General features: G+C 44.2%; 1 protein-coding gene across 4 annotated transcripts in view; it reads left to right on the top strand.

Moving 5' to 3' along the window:
• The window catches only part of LOC139553673 (low density lipoprotein receptor adapter protein 1-B-like), a 91,827-nt gene that overhangs the window by 47,406 nt on the left and 17,165 nt on the right, over positions 1–27,256 (top strand). For all 4 annotated transcript variants that reach the window (XR_011670700.1, XM_071366247.1, XM_071366245.1 and 1 more), the window contains exons 2-5: positions 9,581–9,723; positions 11,236–11,348; positions 12,804–12,918; positions 13,272–13,344. Coding sequence is in view for 3 of the 4 variants with exons in the window: in XM_071366247.1 (XP_071222348.1) it covers positions 9,581–9,723; positions 11,236–11,348; positions 12,804–12,918; positions 13,272–13,344 (444 nt within the window). In the remaining variant the exon portion in view is untranslated. The remainder of the gene's footprint in view (positions 1–9,580; positions 9,724–11,235; positions 11,349–12,803; positions 12,919–13,271; positions 13,345–27,256) is intronic.

Below are 27,256 nucleotides of genomic sequence, written 5' to 3'. Positions count from 1 at the left end.
TTGCCTAGATGAAATAAGAGAAATTTAACATTGTTTCTAGTTGAGGTTAGGTACAAGTCAAGTATCCTGGCTTCGCATCAGTTCAAAAGATTGATGAGTGATGGAAGTGACCGCCTGGGAGCTGTGTGGGAGAGCTGGGCAGATCAGCTCTATCAACCACAGAACTGAACATTTTCAATTCTGACAAAAAGAGGATTGTATGGATTGATTGGACAAAACCTATGAAAAGGAGCTTCATGTCAAATGTTCTTGCTTTGTAAAAATTTCATAGACTAAAATTGAAAGTAATTTGTAATAGTTATCATTTTTTCAAGGGTGTCTCGTCATAGTTTTAGTCAGGGAAAATAGGTTGACTAGAGTATTTTTTTTTTGCCATAGTTATTTTTGACGAAATGAACCCTGCTTTCCACTAGTACTGAGAGACCTCAGATGGGCAGAATGTCCATGCACTATCACTGTCAATCAATTATTGGCTAACACTCTTGCCTACCGGTAGTCTAGGAGACAGTTTGTAGCCGCTGGCACATCTGTTTGATATTCAGAGCCGTTCACTGGTTTTATCTCACTGCTGCCATCTTCCCATGATCCAGCTACCAGACAAGCTCCACTTCACCATAAGACACCAAGACAGTGGGGGCCAGATAAGGTCATTTTCACTAGGCACAGTCCCCTGAAACTATTCTGGGTTCAGATGAGGTAGAACACTGACGGATGGAGAGAAAGAAGGGAGGAGGAAGGTAGTAGGGTTTATTTGTTCCCCTCCTCCCTCCCTTCTTCGTGATTGATGTGTTAAGACTGGTCTGATCCAGGAGGAGAGGAGAAGCAGAGGACTGGAGGTGGCGTGGTGGTGTGTCAGAGTGGGCTCCTCACAGCTTGTTTGATTAGAGGGCTGTGGAGCAGACTGCTCTCTCTGTCTCTCCGCAGGATTAGTCTGACACCTCTCACTGCCACAGCTCTGAGGGAAGCACCATTCTATCTGCTGTGACAGAAGACACTGGAATTGGATCACACTTCTCACAGCGATGACATAGACTGAGTGTGGTGTATAGACCCTGCTGTTTGAAGAATGTCTATACATTCAATGGGATTCTGTATTCCTGTAACTGTCTCATTGTTAATTCATGATGGTGGTGCCTGATAATGGGATTTTTCAAAAGGGCCTTGTCTTTTATTCATAAAGGGGCATATAGTGTATCACCTCAAAGAGAAATGTGCCTACAGGAATGTATGTGGGCCACTTTAGGGGAATCTCTTATTTCTCTTTCCCTACTTTGGCCATGATTAAATTTCAGTCCACACGTGTGTGTGTGTGTTTTTCCCTGTTCACTGGGTTTTCCTCCATTCTGCCCATTTCCCCATGCGGAGTGAACATGCTTTGGTCAATTAATTTGTGTGCACTGTGCAGAAGCTGGCTTTGGTGTGAGATGGTCTGTTCTTAATGTCGTCCCATGGCAGCAGAAGTAGACACCTGTCCCTCCAGTGCCTCAGTCAGTCGCCTCCACACACCTCTACTGTTTCATTATCCAGGCTTGGCTTTGAAGATCACGGGCCGAGTCGACCATACTCACGCCCCCTGTTCTGGGAGCAGCTGTGGTCCTCTGTGTCGCTGCCAAGCGGCCTGGGCCGTGTGTGCAGCAGTGTTCCAGCGTCCAGCAGTTACAGGCAGCGCTGTGGTCCAGCCAGCATTGGCAGCCTTTGAAGTGTGCGCTAATAACCTCTCCTGGGCAGCAGGAGGAGAAGAATGAGAATGTGGCGCTCTGTTCCAATATGGAAATGGGATATTATCCATACGAAGCAGCACTCTTAGAATAGGCTACCCCTCTCTCATAGACATTGAGTTTGGCTTCAAAGGGTGAATGTACTTTAATGTAGCTATTTCAGGAGTAATTGGCATGTGGAGAATTGGCCCTCCCTCCATCACTAAATTGCTTTTGGGCATGAAAATAGCATGGAAATGTTTTCACTTTGTGGTATATAATTTTGCTAGAGTATATTATCTCTTGCCCTGCTTATCTCAGCCACTCCTATGGTTTTCTTTAAGAAGTAAGGAGAGAGTGTGAGGCAAGAGCGAGGGGAGGGACGGAAGAAGTATACGGTATATTTATGGTTCTGAGAGAGCGGGAGGGGACAAGGAGAAAAGGATTACAGTGAGTCTCTGTATGTAGAGTGAACTGTTGTCAACCCCACAGCCTCTAGTAGGGATTGGTCTCAGTGATCCACGCAGTACACATGTGTTGAGATAAAAGAATGGAGGAAATGCCCCTGGAGGGAAAAGTAGAGTGTCTAATGTATGCAGATGCTTGTAATTTCAGACGGCTTGATGCCCTTTCGGGTACTATAGCTTTTAAGACCTTTGTGGTCCGATCAAGGTACAATGCTATTTTAATGTAAACAAATTGACAAGACTTTCAGCATGCTTCTAGGGAAGGACATTCAACAAGCACGGCACTTACACAAATGACTGATTGGCTGAGAGAAATTGGGGATGAAAAGATTGTGGGATCTGTTTTTGTTCGACTTCAGTGTGGCTTTTGACATAGTCTGCTGCTGGAAAACCTATGTGTTATGGCTTTACACCCCCTGCTGTATTGTGGATAAAGAGTTACCTGTCTAACAGAATACAGAGGGCATTATTTTAATGGCCCTAGTTTTGTCGCACCTGGGCTACTGTTCAGTCATGTGGTCCGGTGCCACAAAGAGGGACCTCGGAAAATACAATTGGCAAATGTACACGTAGAGCTAACATTAATAATATGCATGTAAATCTCTCATTGCTCAAAGTGGAGGAGAGATTGACTTAATCACTACTTGTTATTGTAAGAAGTGTTGACAAGCTGAATGCACTGAGGTGTCTGTTTTTCAGCTACTAGCACACAGCTTGGACACCCATGCATACGCCACCAGATGGTGGGAGGTGCACTATGGGAGGTGCACGTACTACTTAGTATAAAATGGAGAAGGATGGATTGAGAAGGCTGGAATGGACAAAGCCTGTGTTTACTGAAGGCTGGTTGCCAAGGCTGGGGAGAGAGATGAAAATGATAGATTCCCTATTTGAAAATGTTTTTTCTAGTTTCAACTCCTTAGGTTTTAAAGGGAAGTCACGTTGTTGCACTTTTCAAACCAGTGACCTTGAGTGTGGCCTTCGATGGGTAGATTTTGGTTCTGAAACGCAAGCAAAGTAGCAAGCTAGACCTCAGGCATTTTACATTGGTAGAATATGACTGTGGCTCCATAGGGTGAAAGCATAAGAATCTTAACCTTTTGCAGTGAAGAGTAGCCTATAGCCTACATGGAATCCAATCCATGGGTTTACCTTTGATTTTAACCTACAGTAGTAACCTTTGCAGTTGGCTGAATGTCTCTGTAAGACCACGGCTGCTGTGAAGACAGGATCTTCCATCTAGATGACCCTGAGGTCAACATATATCACTGACCACCAGAGGCCTCCCAAGAAGTGAGCAGTGACAAGGGTCCAGGTGGCCATGTCTCATGGTGGTCTAACAGAATTGAGCACCCTGATGCTTGTGAATGCTCCTCTTAAGAGCGACGAGTCAATAAAAGGTTTGAGGTGTTGGAGGGTGTGTGTGGGGGATCATCCCAGTCCTTGGAGATCCTAGCTGTTGTAATCCTAGCTGTGTGCATGTCATCTCTTCCCTTCCAAATTCCTGTGTCACTATCGAGTGTAAGTTTCTTCCATTTCTCTTTTGATACAGATCTTTTTGATGTTTCCTGATTTCAGGAAGGAAGTGCAGTATGAAGATAATGAAAGCAGTCCAAAACAACCGTTGTCATTCGTCTTTCGTCTCAGAAACATGAATTAGGCTATTTCAGTGTACTGGCCAGCTTTTCAGATCTAAGCCTGTAACACTAATCATTAAGTCAGTGTATTTAAACATGGTGCTTAAGAAGAAGCCTGTTATGTCAATCACAGCTATTTAGAGGATTGTGTGCATGTCTGTGCATGTTCGTTTGTGCTCCTCTATTGCAGTGATCCCTGAAAAATTAAAGGAGAGCCGCACACTCTAGGAGCTCAGATACAATAACTTAATATATGCAGTGATCCCTCGTGGCCTTGGCTGAGACTGAGGTCTCATGGGAGAGACGGAGTTGGCTATAGGTAATAGTAGTCCTCTGCTTTGCTCAGCTCTAACTGTTGTTCTGTCCTGAGGCATTTAGTCAATCTGGCCTTATACAGAGACCGAGGGAGAGCGTCCTTGAGCTGCTCACAGTGTATTCTGGAGTTAAAAGGCTAAAGAAATGAAATGGCATGGCTCCTATTCGTCTCATAATATTACAATATTAGATTAATTGAATGTCATTGTTTCATAGACAGGAGGGGGACCTACAATTTAAAGGAACACTAATAGAATTTCAAATGAACTTTTTGAAGGAACGGTTTTTGTAGGGAGAGCAGCCTTTTGACTAAATGTATCTGATTCTTACTGTTTTGATAACGTTTTTAATAGAGCAGACACAAAAGCTCTTGATGTGCCAATCCCTTCCCTGCATGTACCAAAGTTTGTCCTGCTGTAATTGCCCAATGTCTGGATAGATGCCTGGTTTGGCAGATTTTCACATTTTAAGGTGACTGTCCAAAGGCTGAAGCTAGGTTTCCATCGAATTGGAGACAGATTTTCATGCAAATATTCAAGAATCTGCATAAAGAAAATATGCGCATTTTCCCACCATTGGTGATTCCACCAAACTGACTTGTTGCGGATACAGATCAGTGCATGATGACTAGTGCACACAAAATTTACTTTTTCGATTAAGTTTTCATGTACAGAATAAAACTCTAAAGTTCATTAAGTGTTTCCATCTCATTTTCAACTCTACCAATAGTTTTATCACAAAATCTGTTGCGTTAAATAGCAAATGTGCTAGGTCTGTTAGTATCGTGGCAAGGGAAAAAAACACAAAGCAGATTTAACTTCTTTATAAAAACAGCCTTAATGTTGAAAATCAACATAATGTTGTCATCCAGAGTCACATTTATTTATTTCCAATCTATAGCACATAATATTTAACATACAGCAGGTTTTTAAAGGACCAAAGAGTCTGGTCTGCTTCATGTTTTCATATTTGCCATCAAAAAAATATTGCGATACTGGTATTGTCCCGGCCCTAAAATGTGCCTACTCTAGTCTTGGCATGTGCGCTGTAGCCAACAGCTCGCAGATAGTGTGGGGAGTGTCACGATCGTGTGGAGGATTGACGGACCAAAACGCAGCAGTAGGAAAATAAGCCATCCTCTTTTTTATTTAGAAGAAGGAGAACCGAAAACAAAACACTCTTACAAAACTAACAAAACAAACAAACGACTGACCGTGAAGCTAATAAACGTAGTGCACATACAGGCTACAAACGTTCAGACATAGACAATTACCCACATCAAACGAAAGCCTATGGCTACCTTAAATAGGGCTCCCAATCAGAGACAACAGAAATCAGCTGTCTCTAATTGGGAACCCATTCAGGCAACCATAGACTCTCCTAGACAACTTACACCCAACAGACACAGCTAGACACATACACTCAACACAAACCCATACACAAACCCATACACTACACCCAACACCCCCTTTACCATATAACCACCCAAAACCGATAAAACACAAACATTCCCCATGTCACACCCTGACCTAACTAAAATAATAAAGAAAACAAAGAATACTAAGGCCAGGGCGTGACATAACCCCCCCCCTTAAGGTGCGAACTCCGGGCGCACCAGCACACAGTCTAGGGGAGGGTCTGGGTGGGCTTCCTTCCACGGTGGCGGCTCCGGCACTGGTCGTGGTCCCCACCCCACCACAGTCACTAACCGCCTCCTTAGCTTCCTCCAAATGACCCCCCTCCACATTAACCCCACTGAATTAAGGGGCAGCTCCGGACTAAGAGGCAGTACCAGGATAAGGTGCAGCACCAGGATAAGGGAGAGCACCAGGATAAGGGAGAGCACCAGGATAAGGGAGAGCACCAGGATAAGGGAGAGCACCAGGATAAGGGAGAGCACCAGGATAAGGGAGAGCACCAGGATAAGGGAGAGCACCAGGATAAGGGAGAGCACCAGGATAAGGGAGAGCACCAGGATAAGGGGCATCTCCGGACTGAGGGACGGCAGCTCCGGACTGAGGGACGGCAGCTCCGGACTGAGGGACGGCAGCTCCGGACTGAGGGACGGCAGCTCCGGACTGAGGGACGGCAGCTCCGGACTGAGGGACGGCAGCTCCGGACTGAGGGACGGCCCATGGCTGGCTGACGGATCTGGCTGCTCATGGCTGGCTGACGGATCTGGCTGCTCATGGCTGGCTGACGGATCTGGCTGCTCATGGCTGGCTGACGGATCTGGCTGCTCATGGCTGGCTGACGGATCTGGCTGCTCATGGCTGGCTGACGGATCTGGCTGCTCATGGCTGGCTGACGGATCTGGCTGCTCATGGCTGGCTGACGGATCTGGCTGCTCATGGCTGGCTGACGGATCTGGCTGCTCATGGCTGGCTGACGGATCTGGCTGCACATGGCTGGCTGACGGCTCTGGCTGCACATGGCTGGTTGGCGGCTCTGGCAGATCCTGGCTGGTTGGCGGCTCTGGCAGATCCTGTCTGGTTGGCGGCTCTGGCAGATCCTGTCTGGTTGGCGGCTCTGGCAGATCCTGTCTGGTTGGCGGCTCTGGCAGATCCTGTCTGGTTGGCGGCTCTGGCAGATCCTGTCTGGTTGGCGGCTCTGGCAGATCCTGTCTGGTTGGCGGCTCTGGCAGATCCTGTCTGACGAACGGCTCTAGCGGCTCCTGACTGACGAACGGCTCTGACGGCTCGTGACAGACGGGCGGCTCTAATGGCTCGGGGCAGACGGATGGCTCAGATGGCGCTGGGTAGACGGATGGCTCAGATGGCGCTGGGTAGACGGATGGCTCAGATGGCGCTGGGTAGACGGATGGCTCAGATGGCGCTTGGCAGACGGGCAGTTCAGGCATCGCTGTGCAGACGGCAGACTCTTGCCGGCTGAGGCGCACTGTAGGCCTGGTGCGTGGTGCCGGAACTGGTGGTACCGGGCTGGGGACACGCATCTCAGGGCTAGTGCGGGGAGAAGGAACAGGGCATACTAGACCCTGGGAGCGCACATTAGGCCTAGTGCGTGGTGCCGGAACTGGTGGTACCGGACTGTGGACACGCATCTCAGGGCTAGTGCGGGGAGCAGCAACAGGACGCACAGGACTCTGGGGACACACAGGAGGCTTGTTGCATGGTTTAGGCACTGGTGGTAAAGGGCTGGAGACACGCACCATAGGGCTAGTGCGTGGAGGAGGTACTGGGTAGGGGCGGGGAGGTGGCGCTGGAAATACCGGACCGTGCATGCGTACTGGCTCCCTTGAGCGCCGAGCCTGCCCAACCTTACCTGGTTGTATGCTCCCCGTCGCCTGACCAGTGCGGGGAGGTGGAATAACCCGCACCGGCCTATGTAGGCGAACCGGGGACACCATGCGTAAGGCTGGTGCCATGTACGCCGGCCCGAGGAGACGCACTGGTGACCAGATGCGTTGGGCCGGCTTCATGACATAAGGCTCAACGCTCAGTCTAGCCCGGCCGATACGTGGAGCTGGAATGTACCGAACCGGGCTATGCACGCGTACAGGAGACACCGTGCGCTCTACTGCGTAACACGGTGTCTGCCCGTACTCTCGCTCTCCACGGTAAGTACAGGGAGTAGGCGCAGGTTTCCTACCTGACTTCGCCACACTCCCTTTAAGGCCCCCCCCAAGAAATTTTTGGGTTGTACTCACGGGCTTCCAGCCTTGTCTCCGTGCTGCCTCCTCATATCGCCTCCTCTCGGCTTTAGCTGCCTCCAGCTCTTCACGAGGAAGGCGATATTCTCCCGGTTGTGCCCACGGCCCCTTACCATCCAGTATCTCCTCCCATGTCCAAGAATCCTGTGTAGGTGGGTCCTGTTGCTGCTTTACATGCCGCTTGGTCCTGTATTGGTGGGTAATTCTGTCACGATCGTGTGGAGGATTGACGGACCAAAACGCAGCAGTAGGAAAATAAGCCATCTTCTTTTTTATTTAGAAGAAGGAGAACCGAAAACAAAACACTCTTACAAAACTAACAAAACAAACAAACGACCGACAAGCTAATAAACGTAGTGCACATACAGGCTACAAACGTTCAGACATAGACAATTACCCACATCAAACGAAAGCCTATGGCTACCTTAAATAGGGCTCCCAATCAGAGACAACAGAAATCAGCTGTCTCTAATTGGGAACCCATTCAGGCAACCATAGACTCTCCTAGACAACTTACACCCAACATAGACACAGCTAGACACATACACTCAACACAAACCCATACACAAACCCATACACTACACCCAACACCCCCTTTACCATATAACCACCCAAAACCGATAAAACACAAACATTCCCCATGTCACACCCTGACCTAACTAAAATAATAAAGAAAACAAAGAATACTAAGGCCAGGGCGTGACAGGGAGGCTAGTCTACATGATAAGATTATTATGGATGAGAGCGAGAATATTTTTATTCGATTATCATGTCAACAGAATAAGACCCTCTATTTATTGGAAAGGAGCATCAAGCTCATCACTGTGCACTTTCACCACCCTGTGAAGTTCATTTAAGCAATAATGCATGAGAGTCCATGTGTTTTATTGCCTTTATACAACGGGTTACCAGTTAATCCCCTTTTCCGACAGATTCCAGAAGGCACTTCACTGCACAGTGTATTTGTCTTGATGTAGCTGTTTCATTTCTCCTTTTCTATGTCGGCTATAACGGCGCTACTGATTTCTGCATGTCTCATGTTAATGTGAGGTTCAGGTTGCTGGTCCACTTGCTCTTCTTCTTGTTTCATTTCTTTCTTCTTGTTGGCACCATTCTTCAAATGTTGGTGGATAAAACAAATCAAAAGTAACTTTAAAATCATCCATGACGAGTTACAGGTGCTAAGGCTAGTAGTGGTAGTGCATTGCTAGGTAAGGATAGGCTCTAAAAATGGGAATTCCAAACCACCCGTTGTATAACAACATAACTTATTTATTCTGTAGCCTAATAAACTGCATGGTTTCCCGAGTGGGAGGGCCGCACACCATATCATTGCGATATGATGGTTATTATATCAATATTTGCGCATAAAGGTGTTTCCACTAACATCTATCTCATAATTCATTTTACCGACACAAAAAGATCCCACCATGTCGAACGAACAAATTCTGTCTGCATTTATAAAATTGGTATGACTTTACTCGCATATAAACTGAGGATGGAAACGTGGTTAGTATGATAAACCTTGGTCTGAGACAGTCTGCTTCTCTACCGTCCCCCCCAATCTAAGGAATGGTCACACACAACCATAGTACAGTTCAATGGCCTTTGGAGGATTTTACACAGAAACTGGTGAAGCAAATTAAATTACCTAAAACTTTAATCAGAAACTAATATCAGAAATATGCCTACCGTCTGTTTCTAGATGGAAGAACGTTGGGCCATCAGTCTGACCTGTCACCTGTATGTCCTCTACCTGTCTCTTCTAACCTGTGTCCTCTTTCCTCGCCATAGAGCTGCCAGAGAACTGGACAGACACGCGAGAAACCCTGCTGGAGGGCATGGTGTTCCAACTCAAGTACCTGGGCGTCACGCTGGTGGAGCAGCCCAAAGGAGAGGAGCTCTCTGCAGCCGCCGTCAAGAGGATTGTTGCCACGGTCAGCAACACACACACACACACACACACACACACACACACACACACACACACACACACACACACACACACACACACACACACACACACACACACACACACACACACACACACTTGACCTTCTATACTCACACTCATCCTCTCCCAAGGAGTTCTACACCCTATCCCCCCAAAATGTAAACTCCATTCTATATAGATTCCCTGACCTTTAAAGGCCCTTTTGACAATTTTCCCAAACATACAGTGGATGGTGATCTATTCCTTATATTTTAATACCCGTATCACCACAGTATAAAACAGTCCCATTTATTTTCCCATTAAGTTGTTGCCTTCATTTGAACAAGATGCAATTAGTACTGATGCATCTGTGTGTTGCTTTGGCCAGGGTTATTTTACAGTAACAGAAAGGCTTATTGTTAATAAATCTGTCAGCTCCACACTAATTAAATTAGGGAACGCTGATCAGCCCCAGGGCACACAGGACAGTCTCATAGGTGACTCACTCTGCTCTCTGTCGCCACCCTGACCAGACTAACAAGGTCCTGACAGTTAATACACTAGGTAGTGTTGTTTTGGACCCAATACTTATTGTATTGACTGGTTGAAAGCAGGATTTTAGAGAATGGCTTAAATAACTGCCTTGAGTCTTTCTACTGCTGTCCTTCTCCTTTCCGGGTGTAAACAAACTCTGTTGTTGATTGCTCTGCCCAAGGCTCTCTGTCGACATTGTTAAGCACCGGAGTGGTGTTTGTGTGTTATAGAACTCTAACAAGCTGCTTGTCTTGACTCTGTGTGTTATAGAACTCTAACAAGCTGATTGTCTTGACTCTGTGTGTTATAGAACTCTAACAAGCTGCTTGTCTTGACTCTGTGTGTTATAGAACTCTAACAAGCTGATTGTCTTGACTCTGTGTGTTATAGAACTCTAACAAGCTGCTTGTCTTGACTCTGTGTGTTATAGAACTCTAACAAGCTGCTTGTCTTGACTCTGTGTGTTATAGAACTCTAACAAGCTGATTGTCTTGACTCTGTGTGTTATAGAACTCTAACAAGCTGCTTGTCTTGACTCTGTGTGTTAGGGATATCATTAGCAGCTGAGGGGTCTGGATGCATCCCTTCAGACTATAGTATGAAGTTGTCTAATAGATCTGTTTCTCCAGTATAATGATGCATTGTAGCTAGAAAGCTGTTATCGGCCCCCAGGGTTTTCTGAATCATGTGTTTTGCTTCTCTGAGGGAAGTGTGTTTAGGCTAGGGCGTGTAGGTTTGATTAATACCTGCTGGTGTCAAGGCTGTGTTTTGGGCAGTGTCAGCACTGGCAGTGTCAGCACTGGAGGAGGTAGCAGAAGTGTAAATGGACAATCTAGATGTGTACTTTTAGCAAAGATTTGCACACTGGCAAGTGTCACAGATGTTTGTGATTGCATGAGTTGATTTTAAATATTTAATATTGTCTGTCTGTGATTGCATGAGTTGATTTTAAATATTTAATATTGTCTGTCTGTCTTTCTAGGCCAAAGCCAGTGGCAAGAAACTCCAGAAAGTGACATTAAAAGTGTCCCCTCGAGGAATCATCCTCTACGACTATGCCTCTAACCAGCTGATTGAGAACATCTCCATATACAGGTTAGTGCTCATGTCTCCCTCTTTGTTTCTCTCTCTCTCTCTCTGCCTTTCACTGACGGAGAAGAAGATATACTCATGCTCTGGTTGTGAGCAGCTGAAATGTGAAATTCTATCAGGCCAAGTTCATAATTTCTTTACTTGCAAAAATTTTTTTTTTTAAATTCCCACCAGAATCTCCCTTCCCTTCTAAGACCCTCTCATCTATCACGTTGAGCCTAAAAGTGTTGGGATTTGCGGTGATCTCCTCTCCCTCAAGAGGCCTCTACAACATCTGTGTGTCTGAGCCCTCACCTGGGGTGGGAATACTGACAAACGGGCACGCACGATAGCACACGTGCACAAGCACAACACACACCCTCAATTTCACCTTTCAAAAACAGAGTGTGACTTGTAACTGCTTAGGTCAAACTTCAATCACTTGTCTAACATTCCACATTTATGAGAAGTGGAGTTTTAACTGGGTCTCAAGGCCAGAACTTGGATCACTCTCAGTGACAGAGGGGTTGGCAGAATCACAACCACGTCGCTCAACTCTCCATCATACTGAAGCACTAACTATCCAGCTGTGACCCAATGTAATGGTGTTGGTTAAATTTAAAGCAAATATTATTCACTGGGGTCCTCCTCTCCAGGCATCCGCTAGAGAAGATGAACGAGCAGGAAATGAAATGGATTTACCTAGACACCCAATTTTACAATGCTCTCACTCGAACATCTGTCGGGAATCTCACAGCGTCACGTTGTGCAGCTGTGGGCTTTTATAGCAGAATCCTTTTACACGTTGCATTTTTATATCACTGAGTCATTAGTAAACTAGACATTTGATCTCTGCAGTGATGTTGACAGTTTGAGCAGCAGTGTACTGGTGTGGAAAGGAACAGGGAGGGCAGATGGTCATTCATTATGCCCGTCATTCCACTGCTCTGGGTCCCCATACGACTGGCCAAACCACCTGTCAATCAGGTCTTGAGGTGATGATATCACCAATGATGTCATTTCTCTGAACATCTGCAGAACAGAGCATGTTCCAGGGGAAAATGTTAGAGAAAGAGCAGAACTGTTGTTAAGAGTCCAGGTCCAATCCAATAATGCTAAAACACAACAGGCCCAGGTGGGCTAGGCGGACACAGCAGGCATCAGTCTTTATGGCTGACACGAAAAAAGCCGAGGTACGCTGTGGATCAACTACAGATAATGTCCTCAAGTTAAAACTCTCCGCCTGGATCTTTTGAGTGGCTCTCCACCCGCACGCTATAGTGTGTGGGCAGAATCTATGTGGAATTTTTTTGTTTTTTTTATGTGGAAATGAAAGATTTAAGGGTCTAAATCTGATTGTAGTGTGCTTAAAGGCTTAGTGAAGATGAAGTTGTGTGATAGCCTTGTCTGATCCGCAGGGACTCTTAGATTTTTAGGTTTTATTCAAACTAGTTTGTCTCTCTGTGATCCCCCCCTCAGGATATCCTACTGCACAGCAGACAAGATGCACGACAAAGTGTTTGCCTACATCGCCCAGAGCCAACAGAACGAAACCCTGGAGTGCCACGCATACCTCTGCACCAAGAGGAAGGTGGTGAGTCCGTGTGTGCCTGTGGGCCCTCTTTCAAATAGTCTCCCTCCAAGGGGGGTTTGTGAATGATTGTGCCACTCCTTCTTTCCTTCCCCTTGTTAATTTAGCTCTGGTCCAAAGGCCACACTTCCTCCCAGCTGCATGAAACAACTTGTAATGAAAAGGAGAAGTTGGACTGCGCAGTAGGGAACGACACCTAGGTTAATGTTCCCTCGTCAAGTAGGCCCTAGTTCTGCTCTCATCCGTTATCAATGGATTTTCTTCTCCCCTCTTGAAACACTTAGCCAACATATTTTTGTCATACTTATTGTGTTTATCTCCCCCTGCCTCACTTTCTCTCTCTCTCTCTCCCCCAGGCCCAGGCAGTGACGTTAACAGTGGCCCAGGCCTTCAGAGTGGCGTTTGAGTTCTGGCAGGCCGCCAAAGAAGGTAGGCATGGTCACCCCGGACGACTAGAGAAGTGGGATTGCTGACTGATATTCTTTGAGCGTAACCGTTCTTATCCTCCTCTCTCCCTTTCCTTCCCCCCTACTCTTTCATTCTTTCACCGTGTTGCCTCTTCTCTTTCAGTACACACTTCATTCTCTCCTGTTCACATGCAATGCATGTAGCTATTCTCTGCAACAGCTGCATGAGGGACAATCACGTGGAGTTTCTCAATCCCACCATAGTTCCTGTACTATGTGGCAACATCAATTCCCCTCTCTTCCCTCAACTTGGCCCTGACCACTCAGAGGCATGTGAAATAGTTAGCTCCCCAACAGGAAGGTCCACATTTGATTTAAACAGTGCCTCTGTTGGCACAACCAGGCCAGAAAGGAGAACCTGGCTTAGTTCAGTAAACCCACTTTATTAAGGGCAGATTACTCTGGTTAAAGGCTGTTAAATGTGCAACCAGAGGGGGAAAAACGCTCGACCACCTTTACTCCACACACATAGACGCATACAAAGCTCTCCCTTGCCCTCCATTTGGTAATTCTGACCATAATTCTATCCTCATGATTCCGGCTTGAAATCAAAAATTAAAGCAGGAAGCACCAGTGACTCGGTCAATAAAAAGTGGTCAGATGAAGTAGATGCTAAATAACAGGACTGTTTTGCTAGCACAGACTGGAATATGTTCCGGGATTCTTCCGATGGCATTGAGGAGTACACCACATCAGTCACTGGCTTCATCAATAAGTGCATCGATGATGTCCTCCCTACAGTGACTGTACGTACATACCCCAACCAGAAGCCATGGATTACAGGCAAAATCCGCACTGCACTAAAGAGTAGAGATTCCGCTTTCAAGGAGCAAGACTCTAACCCGGAAGCTTGTAGGAAATCCTGCTATGCCCTCCGACGAACCATCAAACAGGCAAAATGACGATACAGGACTAGGATTGAATCATACTACACCGGCTCCGACGCTCATCAGATGTGGCAGGGCTTGCAAACTATTAGACTACAGAGGGAAGCACAGCCGAGAGCTGCCCAGTGACACGAGCCTACCAGACGAGCTAAATTACTTATATGCTCGCTTCGAGGCAAGTAACACTGAAACATGCATGAGAGCATCCTCTGTTCCGGACGACTGTGTTATCACGCTCTCCGCAGCCGATGTAAGACCTTTAAACGGGTCAACATTCAAAAGGCAGCAGGGCCAGATGGATTACCAGGACGTGTACTCCTAGCATGTGCTGACCAACTGGAAAGGGTCTTCACTGACATTTTCAACCTCTCTCTGTCTGAGTCTGTAAAACCAACATGGTTCAAGCAGACCACAGTAGTCCCTGTGCCCAAGAACACTAAGGTAACCTGCCTAAATGACTACCGACCCGTAGCACTCACGTCTGTAGCCATTAAATGCTTTGAAAGGCTGGTCATGGCTCACATCAACACCATTATCCCAGAAACCCTAGACCCACTCCGATTTGCATACCTGGACAAAAGGAACACCTATGTGAGAATGCTATTCATAGACTACAGCTCAGTGTTCAACACCATAGTGCCCTCAAAGCTCATCACTAAGCTAAGGACTTTGGGACTAAACACCTCCCTCTGCAACTGGATCCTGGACTTCCTGACGGGCCGCCCCCAGGTGGTAAAGGTAGGTAACAACACATCGGCCACGCTGATCCTCAACACTGGGGCCTCTCGGGTGCATGCTCAGTCCCCTCTTGTACTCCCAGTTCACTCATGACGGCACGGCCAGGCACAACTCCAACACCATCATTAAGTTTGCAGATGACACAACAGTGGTAGGCCTGATCACCGACAACGACGGGACAGCCTATAGAGAGGAGGTCAGAGACCTGACCATGTGGTGGAATAACAACAACCTCTCCCTCAACGTGATCAAGACAAATTATATGATTGTGGACTACAGGAAAAGGAGGACCGAGCACGCCCCCATTCTCATCGACGGTGCTGTAGTGGAGCAGGTTGAGAGCTCCTTGGCGTCCACATCACCAACAAACTAACATGGTCCAAGCACACAAACAGTGGTGAAGTGGGCACGACAAAGCCTATTGCCCTTCAGGAGACTGAAAATATTTGTCATGGGTCCTCAGATCCTCAAACCGTTCTACAGCTGCACCATCGAGAGCATCCTGACTGGTTGCATCACTGTCTGGTATGGCAACTGCTCAGCCTCCAACCGCAAGGCACTACAGAGGGTAGTGCGTACGGCCCAGTACATCACTGGGGCCAAGCTTCCTGCCATCCAGGACCTCTATACCAGGGGGTGTCAGAGGAAGGCCCCCAAAAAATGTCAAAGACTCCAGCCACCCTAGTCATAGACTGTTCTCTCTGCTACCGCACTGCAAGCGGTACCGGATTGCCAAGTCTAGATCCAAGAGGCTTCTTAACAGCTTCTACCCCCAAGCCATAAGACTCCTGAACATCTAGTCAAATGGCTACCCGAACTATTTGCATTGCTCCCCCCCCCTCTTTTACGCTGCTGCTGCTCTCTGTTACTGCTGCTACTCTCTGTTTACGCTGCTGCTACTCTCTGTCTATGCATAGTCACTTTAATAACTACCTACATGTACATATTACCTCAACTAACCGGTGCTCCTGGACATTGACTCTGTACCGGTACCCCCTGTATATAGCCTCGCTATTGTTATTTTCTGCTGCTCTTGAATTATTTGTTACTTTTATTTCTTATTTTCTTTAGTTATTTTTCTTAACTGCGTTGTTGGGTAAGGGCTTGTAAGTAAGCATTTCACTGTAGTGCCACGCATATTGTATTCTGCGTATGTGACAAATAAGATTTGATTTGTTATGTTTATTGACAGGAGTTCAGCGAGTCATAGCCTAGGTGGGTTTGAGTCAATCTGCCCTGTTTCCTGTGTTTTCACTGTGGGCTGAGAGAACACGAGGCAGAAGTGGGAGAGATGGAAGTCACCAATGAGATAGTGAGGTCTACTCCTTCAAACGGAGTGGAAATATTTGATTCTAGTACATAAATTATTTACCATGTATATTGTTTAATTTAAGTATTTTTTACTTTGAGCATGTACCAGGCTAAACCGATGAAGATGTGTGTGTGTGTGCACATTGAAAGTGCTGTTTTAGGAAGGTGTCAAACACCCATGCATGGTTTTCACAGATCAGCAGAACATGTATGTAATTTACTGCATGTATGACTTCTATGTAAATGAGAACTCCTGGGGGTATTCTCTACGTGTGTGTCAGTATTTCTCCCTCTTCACCACTGTATTACCGCCACACCGGTGTGACTTTACTTTCATTCATCTGATGACTGTTATTTATCTAATCAACTAACTACAGTGGCAAGAAAAAGTATGTGAACCTTTTGGAATTACCTGGATTTCTGCATAAATTTGTAATAAAATTTGATCTGATCTTCATCTTAGTCACCACAATAGACAAACACTAGTTTAAGCACACTGTAACACAAAATGTTTGTATTTTTCTTGTCTATATTGAATACATAATTTAAACATTCACAGTGTAGGTTGGAATAAGTATGTGAACCCCGAGGCTAATTACTTTTCCAAAAGCTAATTGGAGTCAGGAGTCAGCTAACCTGGAGTCTAATCAATGAGACGACACTGGAGATGTTGGTTAGAGCTGCCCTGCCCTCCAGAAAACACTCACAAAATTTGAGTTTGCTATTCACAATGTGTAACATGCCTCGAACAAAAGAGATCTCAGAAGACCTAAGATTAAGAATTGTTGACTTGCATAAAGCTGGAAAGGGTTACAAATGTATCTCTAAAAGCCAGGATGTTCATCAGTCCAAGGTAAGATCAATTGTCTGTAAATGGAGAAAGTTCAGCACTGTTGCTACTCTCCCTAGGAGTGGCCGTCCTGCAAAGATGACTGCAAGAGCACAGTGCGGCGTGCTTTATGAGGTTATGAAGAATTCTAGAGTGTCAGCTAAAGGCTATCAGAAATATCTGGAACATGCTAACATCTCTGTTGACGGGTCTACAATACGTAAAACACTAAACAAGAATGGTGTTCATGGGAGGACACCACGGAAGAAGCCACTGCTGTCCAAAAAAAGTTAGCAAAAGAGCACCTGGATGTTCCACAGCGCTTCTGGCAAAATATTCTGTGGACTGATGAAGCTACAGTTGAGTTGTTTGGAAGGAACACACAACACTATGTATGGAGAAAAAAGGCACAGCAAACCAACATCAAAACCTCATCCCAACTGTAAAGTATGGTATGGTAGTAACGTCATGGTTTGGGGCTGCCTCAGGGCCTGGACAGCTTGCTATCATCGATGGAAAAATGAATTCCCAAGTTTATCAATACATTTTGCAGGAGAATGTTAGGCTATTTGTCCGCGAATTGAAGCTCAACAGAAGTTGGGTGATGAAACAGGACAACGACCCAAAACACAGAAGTAAATCAACAACAGAATGGCTTCAACAGAAGGAAATACACCTTCTGGAGTGGCCCAGTCAGAGTCCTGACCTCAACCCGATTTTTAAAATGCTATGGCATGACCTCGAGAGCAGTTAACCCCAGACATCCTAAGAATATTGCTAAACTGAAACAGTTTTGTAAAGATGAATGGTCCATCATTCCTCCTGACGGTTGTGCAGGTCTGATCCGCAACTACAGAAAATGTTTGGTTGAGGTTATTGCTGCCAAAGGATAACCAAGCAGTTCTTAAATCCAAGGGTTCACATACTTTTTCCACATTACACTGTGAATGTTTACACGGTGTGTTCAATAGACATGAAAACGTATAATTGTTTGTGTGTTATTAGTTTAAGCAGACTGTGTTTGTCTATTGTTGTGACTTAGATGAAGATCAGATCAAATTTTATGACCAATTTATACAGAAATCCAGGTAATTCCAAAGGGTTCACAAACTTTTTCTTGCCACTGTATGTTTAATTGGTACCCGATTTGTATTTTTTTATTTGTTTTTTTATAGTTAATTGGGTAACAATTAACTCATTAGGAATTGGTGCAACACGAGAGCAGTTCTTTAAAGAGTTAATATCTCCCGAATTAAACTCTAAAGGTCTTAACCTATCACATCTATAAACAGTCATCTTATTAATCATAACCTTTATCATATAATTCTTAACAGTTGTAACCTCCTGCCTCTGCAAAAACCCCAGCCTTACTTATGATTCAGTACTACACAAATTGGTTTAATTATTTATTTACTGGCTAGATAAATGGTAACACAGGATAAACATACTTAATACATTAAAAACAGGTCTCTAGTGGACTGACCATATGGTGGCTTGTTACAAAAGACATGGAGAGAGAGGGGAGGGGGGGGGGGGGGGAAGAGAGGGACAGAGACATAATACTAAAAAAATACTTTAGAAACTACTCTCACAGTAATCATATACTTTTCACACAAACTGACACACATTTGGAGTAAGAACTCATGAATGTATTTACATGTAAATGTCTTGGTTTTTCATGTATTTCTGTCAGAACCAGGCCTTCTTGGAAGAATGGTTGTTGGGCCTTTTTGCGGCACGCTTGTAAGGCTCTGATTGTTCAAAAGGGGTCCCCATCCGTCTCTTACTGTTCAGTCACTCCAGGATTTTGCTACATTTTCTTTGGTGATTTCTGGTGCCAAAAATGCTTGATTTTGCGGCAGCTTTTTTCTGAAATTCTGTGATACATTATGCAGTGTTTTTTCATGTTCATTTCATATAAAGCAATAAAAAGTAATATGTGCTCAGTTTTAGGACAATTTTAAGCATAATACATAACACAAAAACAATTAAACATTTAAAGTGTTTATTTTCCTGAACAAACAGCTCTTTTTTTGAACAAAAAAGGTGTAGAAGCTAGCTCAGTGTTCCAACATAAAAAAAATGCATGCCCCCATAATCTGTAGGTACTAAAAAAGGTTTACCTAAGACAAAAGAAACACCTGGGGTCCAATCTGCAATTAAGACATATTATATCTCAAGTTCATCTTTCATGAAAACAATTAGAGACAAAGTGCTCTTTTGGGCTGTTTCTTTTTTTGAATAAACACAGCTCTTTCTGAACAAAACGAGAGGTGGGGGGTGACCAAGGGCCTAGCTCATCTAGGCCTATATCTTAATGTAATCGTCCATTTCATCCTCCTCCATATCAGTTGCTCCACTGCGGAGTCATTGGTTGTGGTACCATAAGTTTTAGAGTTTAAAACGGCGAAGCTGACAAATTACACTCAGTGCTTTGAGCAGCGCTCTCCATAGACAGACTGGGGAGCACAGAGTACCGACCACCCTACTAAAGCCAAGGTTAGCGGATTACAAGTTTGAGTAAAACGCTACTCACCTTGATTGGTCAAAATTGCGAGCTCTAGGATAATATGCGCTGATTGGTTTTGCATTGAATTATGCAATCGCAGAATCACGGAATCCTGGAGGGACTGACTGTTGCTCTCCTTTGCCGTCGCCCGCCATCCGGCGACCTGTCGCGTAGTCCTGAACAGAACTACAGAGCTCACTCTACTTCCACTCGCTATGGAAGATTATTCTTTGAAGATATGCTAGCCAGCCGTGTTGATGGTTCTCAGTGGGGTGATGAGAGTAGCGTACTACAGTGATTTGAGAAGAGTAGTAGAATGGTCCCAGTTTATTTCACTTTTCTTGATACTTTACTTAGGACAGCTAATCAGCCGTACCAGTGATTGTCCGGGAGGTGACTATCGTCTCTACCTCGTGTTGAGATTAAGAGTTCCAACCACTAAATGTGAGCTGTAGCTCAATGTCTTTTTGGTCTGATGTTAATTCTTATCCCATCATTTTATACAGTTCATTCAAAAGGAGCGGTTCCACCAGGCTGACATGCTCTTTGACCTCTCAGGGGGCTACATACAATTTCCTCTTATAGTTTCTAAAATCACATTCCTCTCTTAACAAAAACACTTTAATAATTTTTCATATTTCATGCACAATGTAGAGGATGGACACTTCACACATATAGTGTGTGTACTTTTCAAGTTACAATATTTCCTTTACCATTTTTAATGACATCTCAAATTAATAACCAAAATGACATTCTTTAGATCGCCTCTGACCATTCCCCACGTTCTATGTTAGAAATGTTGTTGCCGTATTCACTTTAGAATGTGTTAGAGTTTCGGTGGGAACATTTCTGTGAAACAAAGGTACATTCCTGTGTGAATTTGGAGAGGGAGATGGCTGAATTTTCTTGTCCTTGATTTACTACAGGGTGTGATGTCAACCCCCCACCAGCTCCTTTCTCCCACCTCTGCAGGTGAAAGGGGGTCTGGCCAAAGTAATTTATTGCGAAGCTGATCTGACCTATTTGGATCTTTACAGGACAGTCATGACAGTCCCCCTCTGGTGGGTTCAATCTTGGAAGGATTCGGCAAGTTGCAACCCACCTCAAGAATGACCATGGGGTGTCCTGGTTTGGGGATCATCATGACAGTCCCCCTCTGGTGGTTTAACCTGGTAGGATTTCTGCAAGCTGCAGACCACCACAAGAATGGCCATGGTTGTGTATCTTCTTTCCAGACCCCTCGTCTGGTTGTCCAGGCTGGATCTAGGCAGTAACTTAGACATGCGTTAATAACACACAACACTCACAAAATACATCATTACATTTCTTCCCCAAATGAGCGTCGTTGTGGCACTAACTGGTGGTCGTATGGGGAACTTGTTTGTAAAATAAAATAAAATGAAATAAATGTATAAAAACACAAACAATTAAAATATACAAAATATAGTTACCACACCTTAATCATCAAGTTGGACTCTATTCTATATACCTCCACGGTTTTGGGTAAATGACTCTATCATGGCATTTTTGTCTAATGTCATGTCTAGGGCGATCCTACTTGCCCTAAGCAACACACCACTATCCTAAGTTGATAACTACATGAAGTATACAGGTGTAAGGCACTAGCTTCGAACGCTCTACAGGGGTGACCTACGGACCTCTGGGGAGTTACTGGTTATTAATGTAGCTGTAGAGTCAAAAGGGGCTTCAGGGTCTATTGTCAACTTTACCAAGACTGGTATTTTGCTCGGACCCTTAAGTGATCCTAGTTTAAATCCTCATTAAATGTGTGTTTGTTTGCACAAGCGCACATGCCAAGGGCAAGAACACCAAGTATCCTGGTAGGCTGCAACCTGGGCAGAATGAGTCTGACGTCATCAGATCATTTCCATGTCAATAATCGTGTGTCAGTAAGAATCTGTGCCGACCTCAAGCCATATGCCAAGGGGGCCTGCAGATGTTTTGCTACAAGTCAATGTGTCTTACACCATTGTAGTGGCGATGGGTATGAAGGAGTCTATTTCATAGCGACATTATCCACAGAGGAGCTAACCTCACGACGGAAGTACTCTATAACAACTGAACCAGTCTTACTTGGTGTGATCATGGTTCAGGAATTCTAATAACTTTCCTCCTGAATGGAGGGTTCTATTTATTAGCGGCATGTGTGTTAATGATCAGAAGAGAGTTTTGGAGATTCCCTTCCATGTGTTGCAATCTGAGTGACTACTACCTCATCTGCTATCAAGGGCAATTCGAATTGTTAGGTCTCTAACCTTCTTACTGATTGTGGCTGGACTGACTGTTGCTGGCATTTGTACTGGTACCCAAGGGGACCAGCTACTCTACCAATTGCTTGCGTAATGTTATCCTACCGGAACACTTTACCATTTTTTTGTGGGTGGTGGAAAGCCAGTGTGGGACACCTCAGTGATATCTCAAGGTGTATTCTAAGGTTATCCCCGTCGAGGGGCTTGTCCGCTCCTCTTTGTTCTCATGGGGAAGTTTACAACTTGATTTGTTTCCTGATCGGGCGGCCTCGTACAGTGTTGCACGTAGAGGCTCATAATGGGTCTGGGCCTGTATTTCCCCCCCTTTGTGTCTCGGGACCCCCCCACCAGCGGTTGGTTGGTGTCCCAGACACAAGTCTGCTGATGGGTGATCGAGCGATAGGTTTTGGAAGTGTAGTTTCAGCATAAGTCGCATTGTGAGAGATGACATGGATTTTCTCCCCCCTGCACCTGTTTCGAGACAGGTGCATGCTAATGGTCCATTCTAAATCAAGTCTGATGGGTGACAATATTAGCCTATCACTTGTGATGATTCCCAGCTTGTGCAGTAAGCCGCGAAGAAGCGCATGCCTTTTTTTGTGCAACTTTTTCATGTACACTAGCCTAGCCCATAGGCCTATATGTTTTGATAAGTTTTGTATCACAACTAAAGTGGCAAAATAAATTCTTAAAATTAAGAGTATTAATCCGCTTTACAACAGGTGTAGAGCCTAACTGCCACACAAAGGGGATGCTGCTGGGAAATTCGAGGCCATTATCAAGTGCTTGTCAAATTGTGAATGAGAGACTGATGAAATGTGTGCAGCCTACGCAAATAACATGCAGCGCTCATGCCTTTCCTGCAACTTTTTTCAAATCGTCATTAGTGTCGCATGATGCAGACATAGAATGTATTAAACATGCAAACGTGGGGCTATATGTTTTGATCATAGCTAAAGTTGCATAAATAACTCTAAATTAAGCATATAGGAAGACCTGTTTCTTTGTTAACCGCTCAACACAGAATAGCCGCAGGTGCGCAATAGCTCAAATCCTTTGGAGAAAATATCCTTCATATTTTATTCAGCTATTTTCAATTGTATTCTTCATACTATATACAATACGGAATTCTAAGCAAATCTTGTCTGCTAAATGTGACCAACCTGCTCGATTTGGTCTTTGGCAAAATTTGAAATTGTTTTTACATTGGATAAAAGTAGCGACTCAGAGCTAGAAAATGTTATATCATATACTACAGTTGAAGAACAATGGGAAAGTAATTCTGCTTTGAAAGTTGATAAACTTGTTAGCTCACTTTTGAGAAAATGGCCATTGAATGTTTTGGTACACCTACTGGAGGGCTCTTTGTCTACACCCATTCAGCATCGTTCCCTCCCTCTAAAGCCTTAGCCTCACCCATCTCTTTAAGGATTCACATGAGGCCATGTACTAAACAACCAAAGATTTCAAGACTAAAGGCTGGTTTATACTACGGGTGTGTACGTAAATTTAATCTGGAGTGCCAGAGTGTGCTCTGGGCATTCATAAACTTGTCAGATTGTCCGTTGGTAAATTCAGAGCGTTTTGTTTTCGAAGCGTTCAGAGCGCACACTGGACGCTCTGGCCGAGGAGTAGGGTTGATCCCAAGTGTTCTGACCTAACAGCAGTCAAGCACCCAAGCTAACTGGCTAATGTTGGCTAGCTACTTACAGAGAACACCTCACTCTGACCATTTTACTTGCCCTAGCAGAGCTGGTTAGGCTATTTTTATGTTATCCAGAGTGTTGGTGACTGCAACTATGCTGCTGGCAACAATTTAATTACGCTTTTTTGCCAACGTTTACTGACAACCCGGCCATATTCAAGGCGTGTTGAGTGTTAGTAAACTCATCAGTTATTCTGCGCTCTGGCACACTCAGACGAGAGTGCTCTGAAATCGGAGTAGATAGCCAGAGTGAATTTACCAGCTATGTCTGTCGACAGTTGTCGCAGTGACATCTGGAACGTACTATTGAAATGGTTACTTGCATAGTGGAGTCTTTTGTTTAGACATGTAGCTAGCTAGCTAAACAGTGATCCATAATCCCAACTCATAATGTTACTACCCTACATGAATCTGCAAGAAGCTAACCAACCAGGTTCAATGTTAGCTAGCTAACATTAGGCTATAACTAGCAATGCAAATGGCTCTGATATACCTACACAGATCATACAGGTAATGTTAGCTAGTGAGCCAGCCAGCTGACGTTAGCTATTTAACTGTACACTTGAAATGAAAATGACTTTCTCACAAAATCAGACACGTGTAATGTCTGAAAATGTAGCTAGCTAGACTATCTTACCCGTATACATGGATGGACACTTCTCCCTCTGTCACGGATGCCATGGTTGCCCGTAGTTTGAAGATGTAATCCGGAGACATGTGTTTTATCCTCTTTGGGAAAGGTGGGGCGCTAGCGCCCCATCTCGACAACATCCGGTGAAATTGCAGAGCGTGAAATTCAAAATACAAAAATCGTAATATTAAACATGCATGAAAATACAAGTGTTTTACATTGTTTTAAAGCTTAATCTCTTGTTAATCCAGCCGCTTTGTCAGATTTCAAAAAGGCTTTACAGCAAAAGCATACCATGCGATTATCTGAGGACAGCGCCCCGCGTACAAAAGCATTAAAAACATTTTCCAAACAAGGAGAGGCATCACGAAAGTCAGAAATAGCGATAAAATAAATCACTTACCTTTGAAGATCTTCCTCTGTTTGCAATCCCAAGGGTCCCAGCTACATAACAAATGGTCGTTTTGTTCGATAAAGTCCTTCTTTATATCCCCAAAAAAGTCAGTTTAGTTGGCGTGCTTGATTCAGTAATCCACCTGTTCCCCTCGTTCAAAATGCATACAAAGAATCCCAAAAGTTACCAATAAACTTCGTCCAAACAAGTCAAACAACATTTCTAATCAATCCTCAGGTACCCTAATATGTAAATAAACGATACAATTTAAGATGGAGAACAGTATGTTCATTACCGTGCGCGCCCTCATCCATGCACGCCACAAGACGACAGTCAAAATGAGAACCACCTAGAAAAACTACAAATTCTAGCTCATTTTTTAAAAAACAAGCCTGAAACGCTTTCTAAAGACCGTTGACATCTAGTGGAAGCCCTAGGAACTGCAATCTGGGAGGTATTCCTTTGATTTTCCCATAAACAAGCATTTGAATGGGCAGACACCTCAAAAACAAAAAATCCGTATGGATTCTCCTCGGGTTTTCGCCTGCCATATCAGTTCTGTTATACTCACAGACATAATTCTAACAGTTTTAGACACTTCCGAGTGGTTTCTAGTCAATACTACCAATGATATGCATATCCTAGCTTCTGGGCCTGAGTAACAGGCAGTTTACTTTGGGCACCTCAGTCATCCGAACTTCCGAATACTGCCCCCTATCCCGAAGAAGTTATACAACAGCCTTCTGTGTGTTCTCTTTTTGACTCCGTCTGCATATTTGCAATCAAACGCCAGACTTTTCTCCATCTCCTTAGCTATCATACTCTAATTCCACTGATTTCAAAACTCGGTCCTCCAGAAAGTGGAGAGCAACACTTACGCAGTTCTACTACATGATATCTTTCAAAAAAGCCGTGTTAGAAAGGATTATCTACACATACTGACCAGCTCATGTTATAGACAGAAGCATGCTACATGGCAGACCAATCTGAACTCATCTCTTGGCATGTCCAGCACACTCATTATCTCAGCTAATCATGGCTAGCGTGAAGGTTGCCTAGTTTCCTGAAACAAGTCACAAATGAACTAGTGTAGAGGTCGACCGATTAATCGGAGTGGCCAATTTAATTAGGGCCGTTTTCATAACAGCATTTTTGGACACCGATTATGGCCGATTACATTGCACTCCACGAGGAGACTGCGTGGCAGGCTGACTACCTGTTATGCGAGTGCAGCAAGGAGCCACGGTAAGGTGCTAGCCAGCATTAAACTTATCTTATAAAAAACAATCAATCTTCACATAATCACTAGTTAACTACACACGGTTGATGATATTACTAGTTTATCTAGCTTGTCCTGCGTTGCATATAATCGATGCGGTGCCTGTTCATTTGTCATTGAATCACAGCCTACTTCGCCAAACGGGTGATTTAACAAGCGCATTCACAAAAAAAGCACTGTCGTTGCACCAATGTGTACCTAACCATAAACATCAATGCCTTTCTTAAAAATCAATACACAAGTATATATTTTTAAACCTGCATATTTAGTTAATATTGCCTGCTAACATGAATTTATTTTAACTAGGGAAATTGTCACTTTTCTTGCGTTCTGTGCAAGCAGAGTCAGGGTATATGCAGCAGTTTGGGCCGCCTGGCTCGTAGCGAAATGTGTGAAGACCATTTCTTCCTAACAAAGACCGTAATTAATTTGCCAGAATTTTACATAATTATGACATAACATTGAAGGTTGTGCAATGTAACAGCAATATTTAGACTTATGGATGCCACCCGTTAGATAAAATACGGAACGTTTCCATATTTCACTGAAAGAATAAATGTTTTGTTTTCGAAATGATAGTTTCCGGATTTGACCATATTAATGACCTATGGCTCGTATTTCTGTGTGTTATTATAATTAAGTCTATGATTTGATAGAGCAGTCTGACTGAGCGGTGGTAGGCAGCAGCAGCAGGCTCGTAAGCATTCATTCAAACAGCACTTTTGTGCATTTGCCAGCAGCTCTTCGCTGTGCTTCAAGCATTGCGCTGTTTATGACTTCAAGCCTATCAACTCCCGAGATTAGCCTGGCAATACTAAAGTACCTACTAGAAAATCCAATAGTCAAAGGTATATGAAATACAAATGGTATAGAGAGAAATAGTCCTATAACTCCTATAATGACCTCAACCTAAAACTTCTTACCTGGGAATATTGAAGACTCATGTTAAAAGGAACCACCAGCTTTCATATGTTCTCATGTTCTGAGCAAGGAACTTAAACGTTAGCTTTTTTACATGGCACATATTGCACTTTTACTTTCTTCTCCAACACTTTTGTTTTTGCATTATTTAAACCAAATTGAACAGGTTTCATTATTTATTTGAGACTAAATTGATTTTATTGATGTATTATATTAAGTTAAGGTAAAAGTGTTCATTCAGTATTGTTGAAATTGTCATTATTACAAATATATAAATAAAAATTGGCCGATTAATCGGTATCGGCTTTTTTTGGTCCTCCAATAATCTGTATGGTATCGACGTTGAAAATCATAGTCGGTCGACCTCTAAACTAGTGTAGCCCGCAGCCATATGGCATAG

The sequence above is a fragment of the Salvelinus alpinus genome, chromosome 25 (genome assembly GCF_045679555.1).
Source record: "Salvelinus alpinus chromosome 25, SLU_Salpinus.1, whole genome shotgun sequence".
In the NCBI taxonomy this organism is placed as follows: Eukaryota; Metazoa; Chordata; class Actinopteri; order Salmoniformes; family Salmonidae; genus Salvelinus; species Salvelinus alpinus.
The sequence above is the reverse complement of the archived record's forward strand: the minus strand, read 5'-3'. Positions and strand labels throughout refer to the sequence as shown.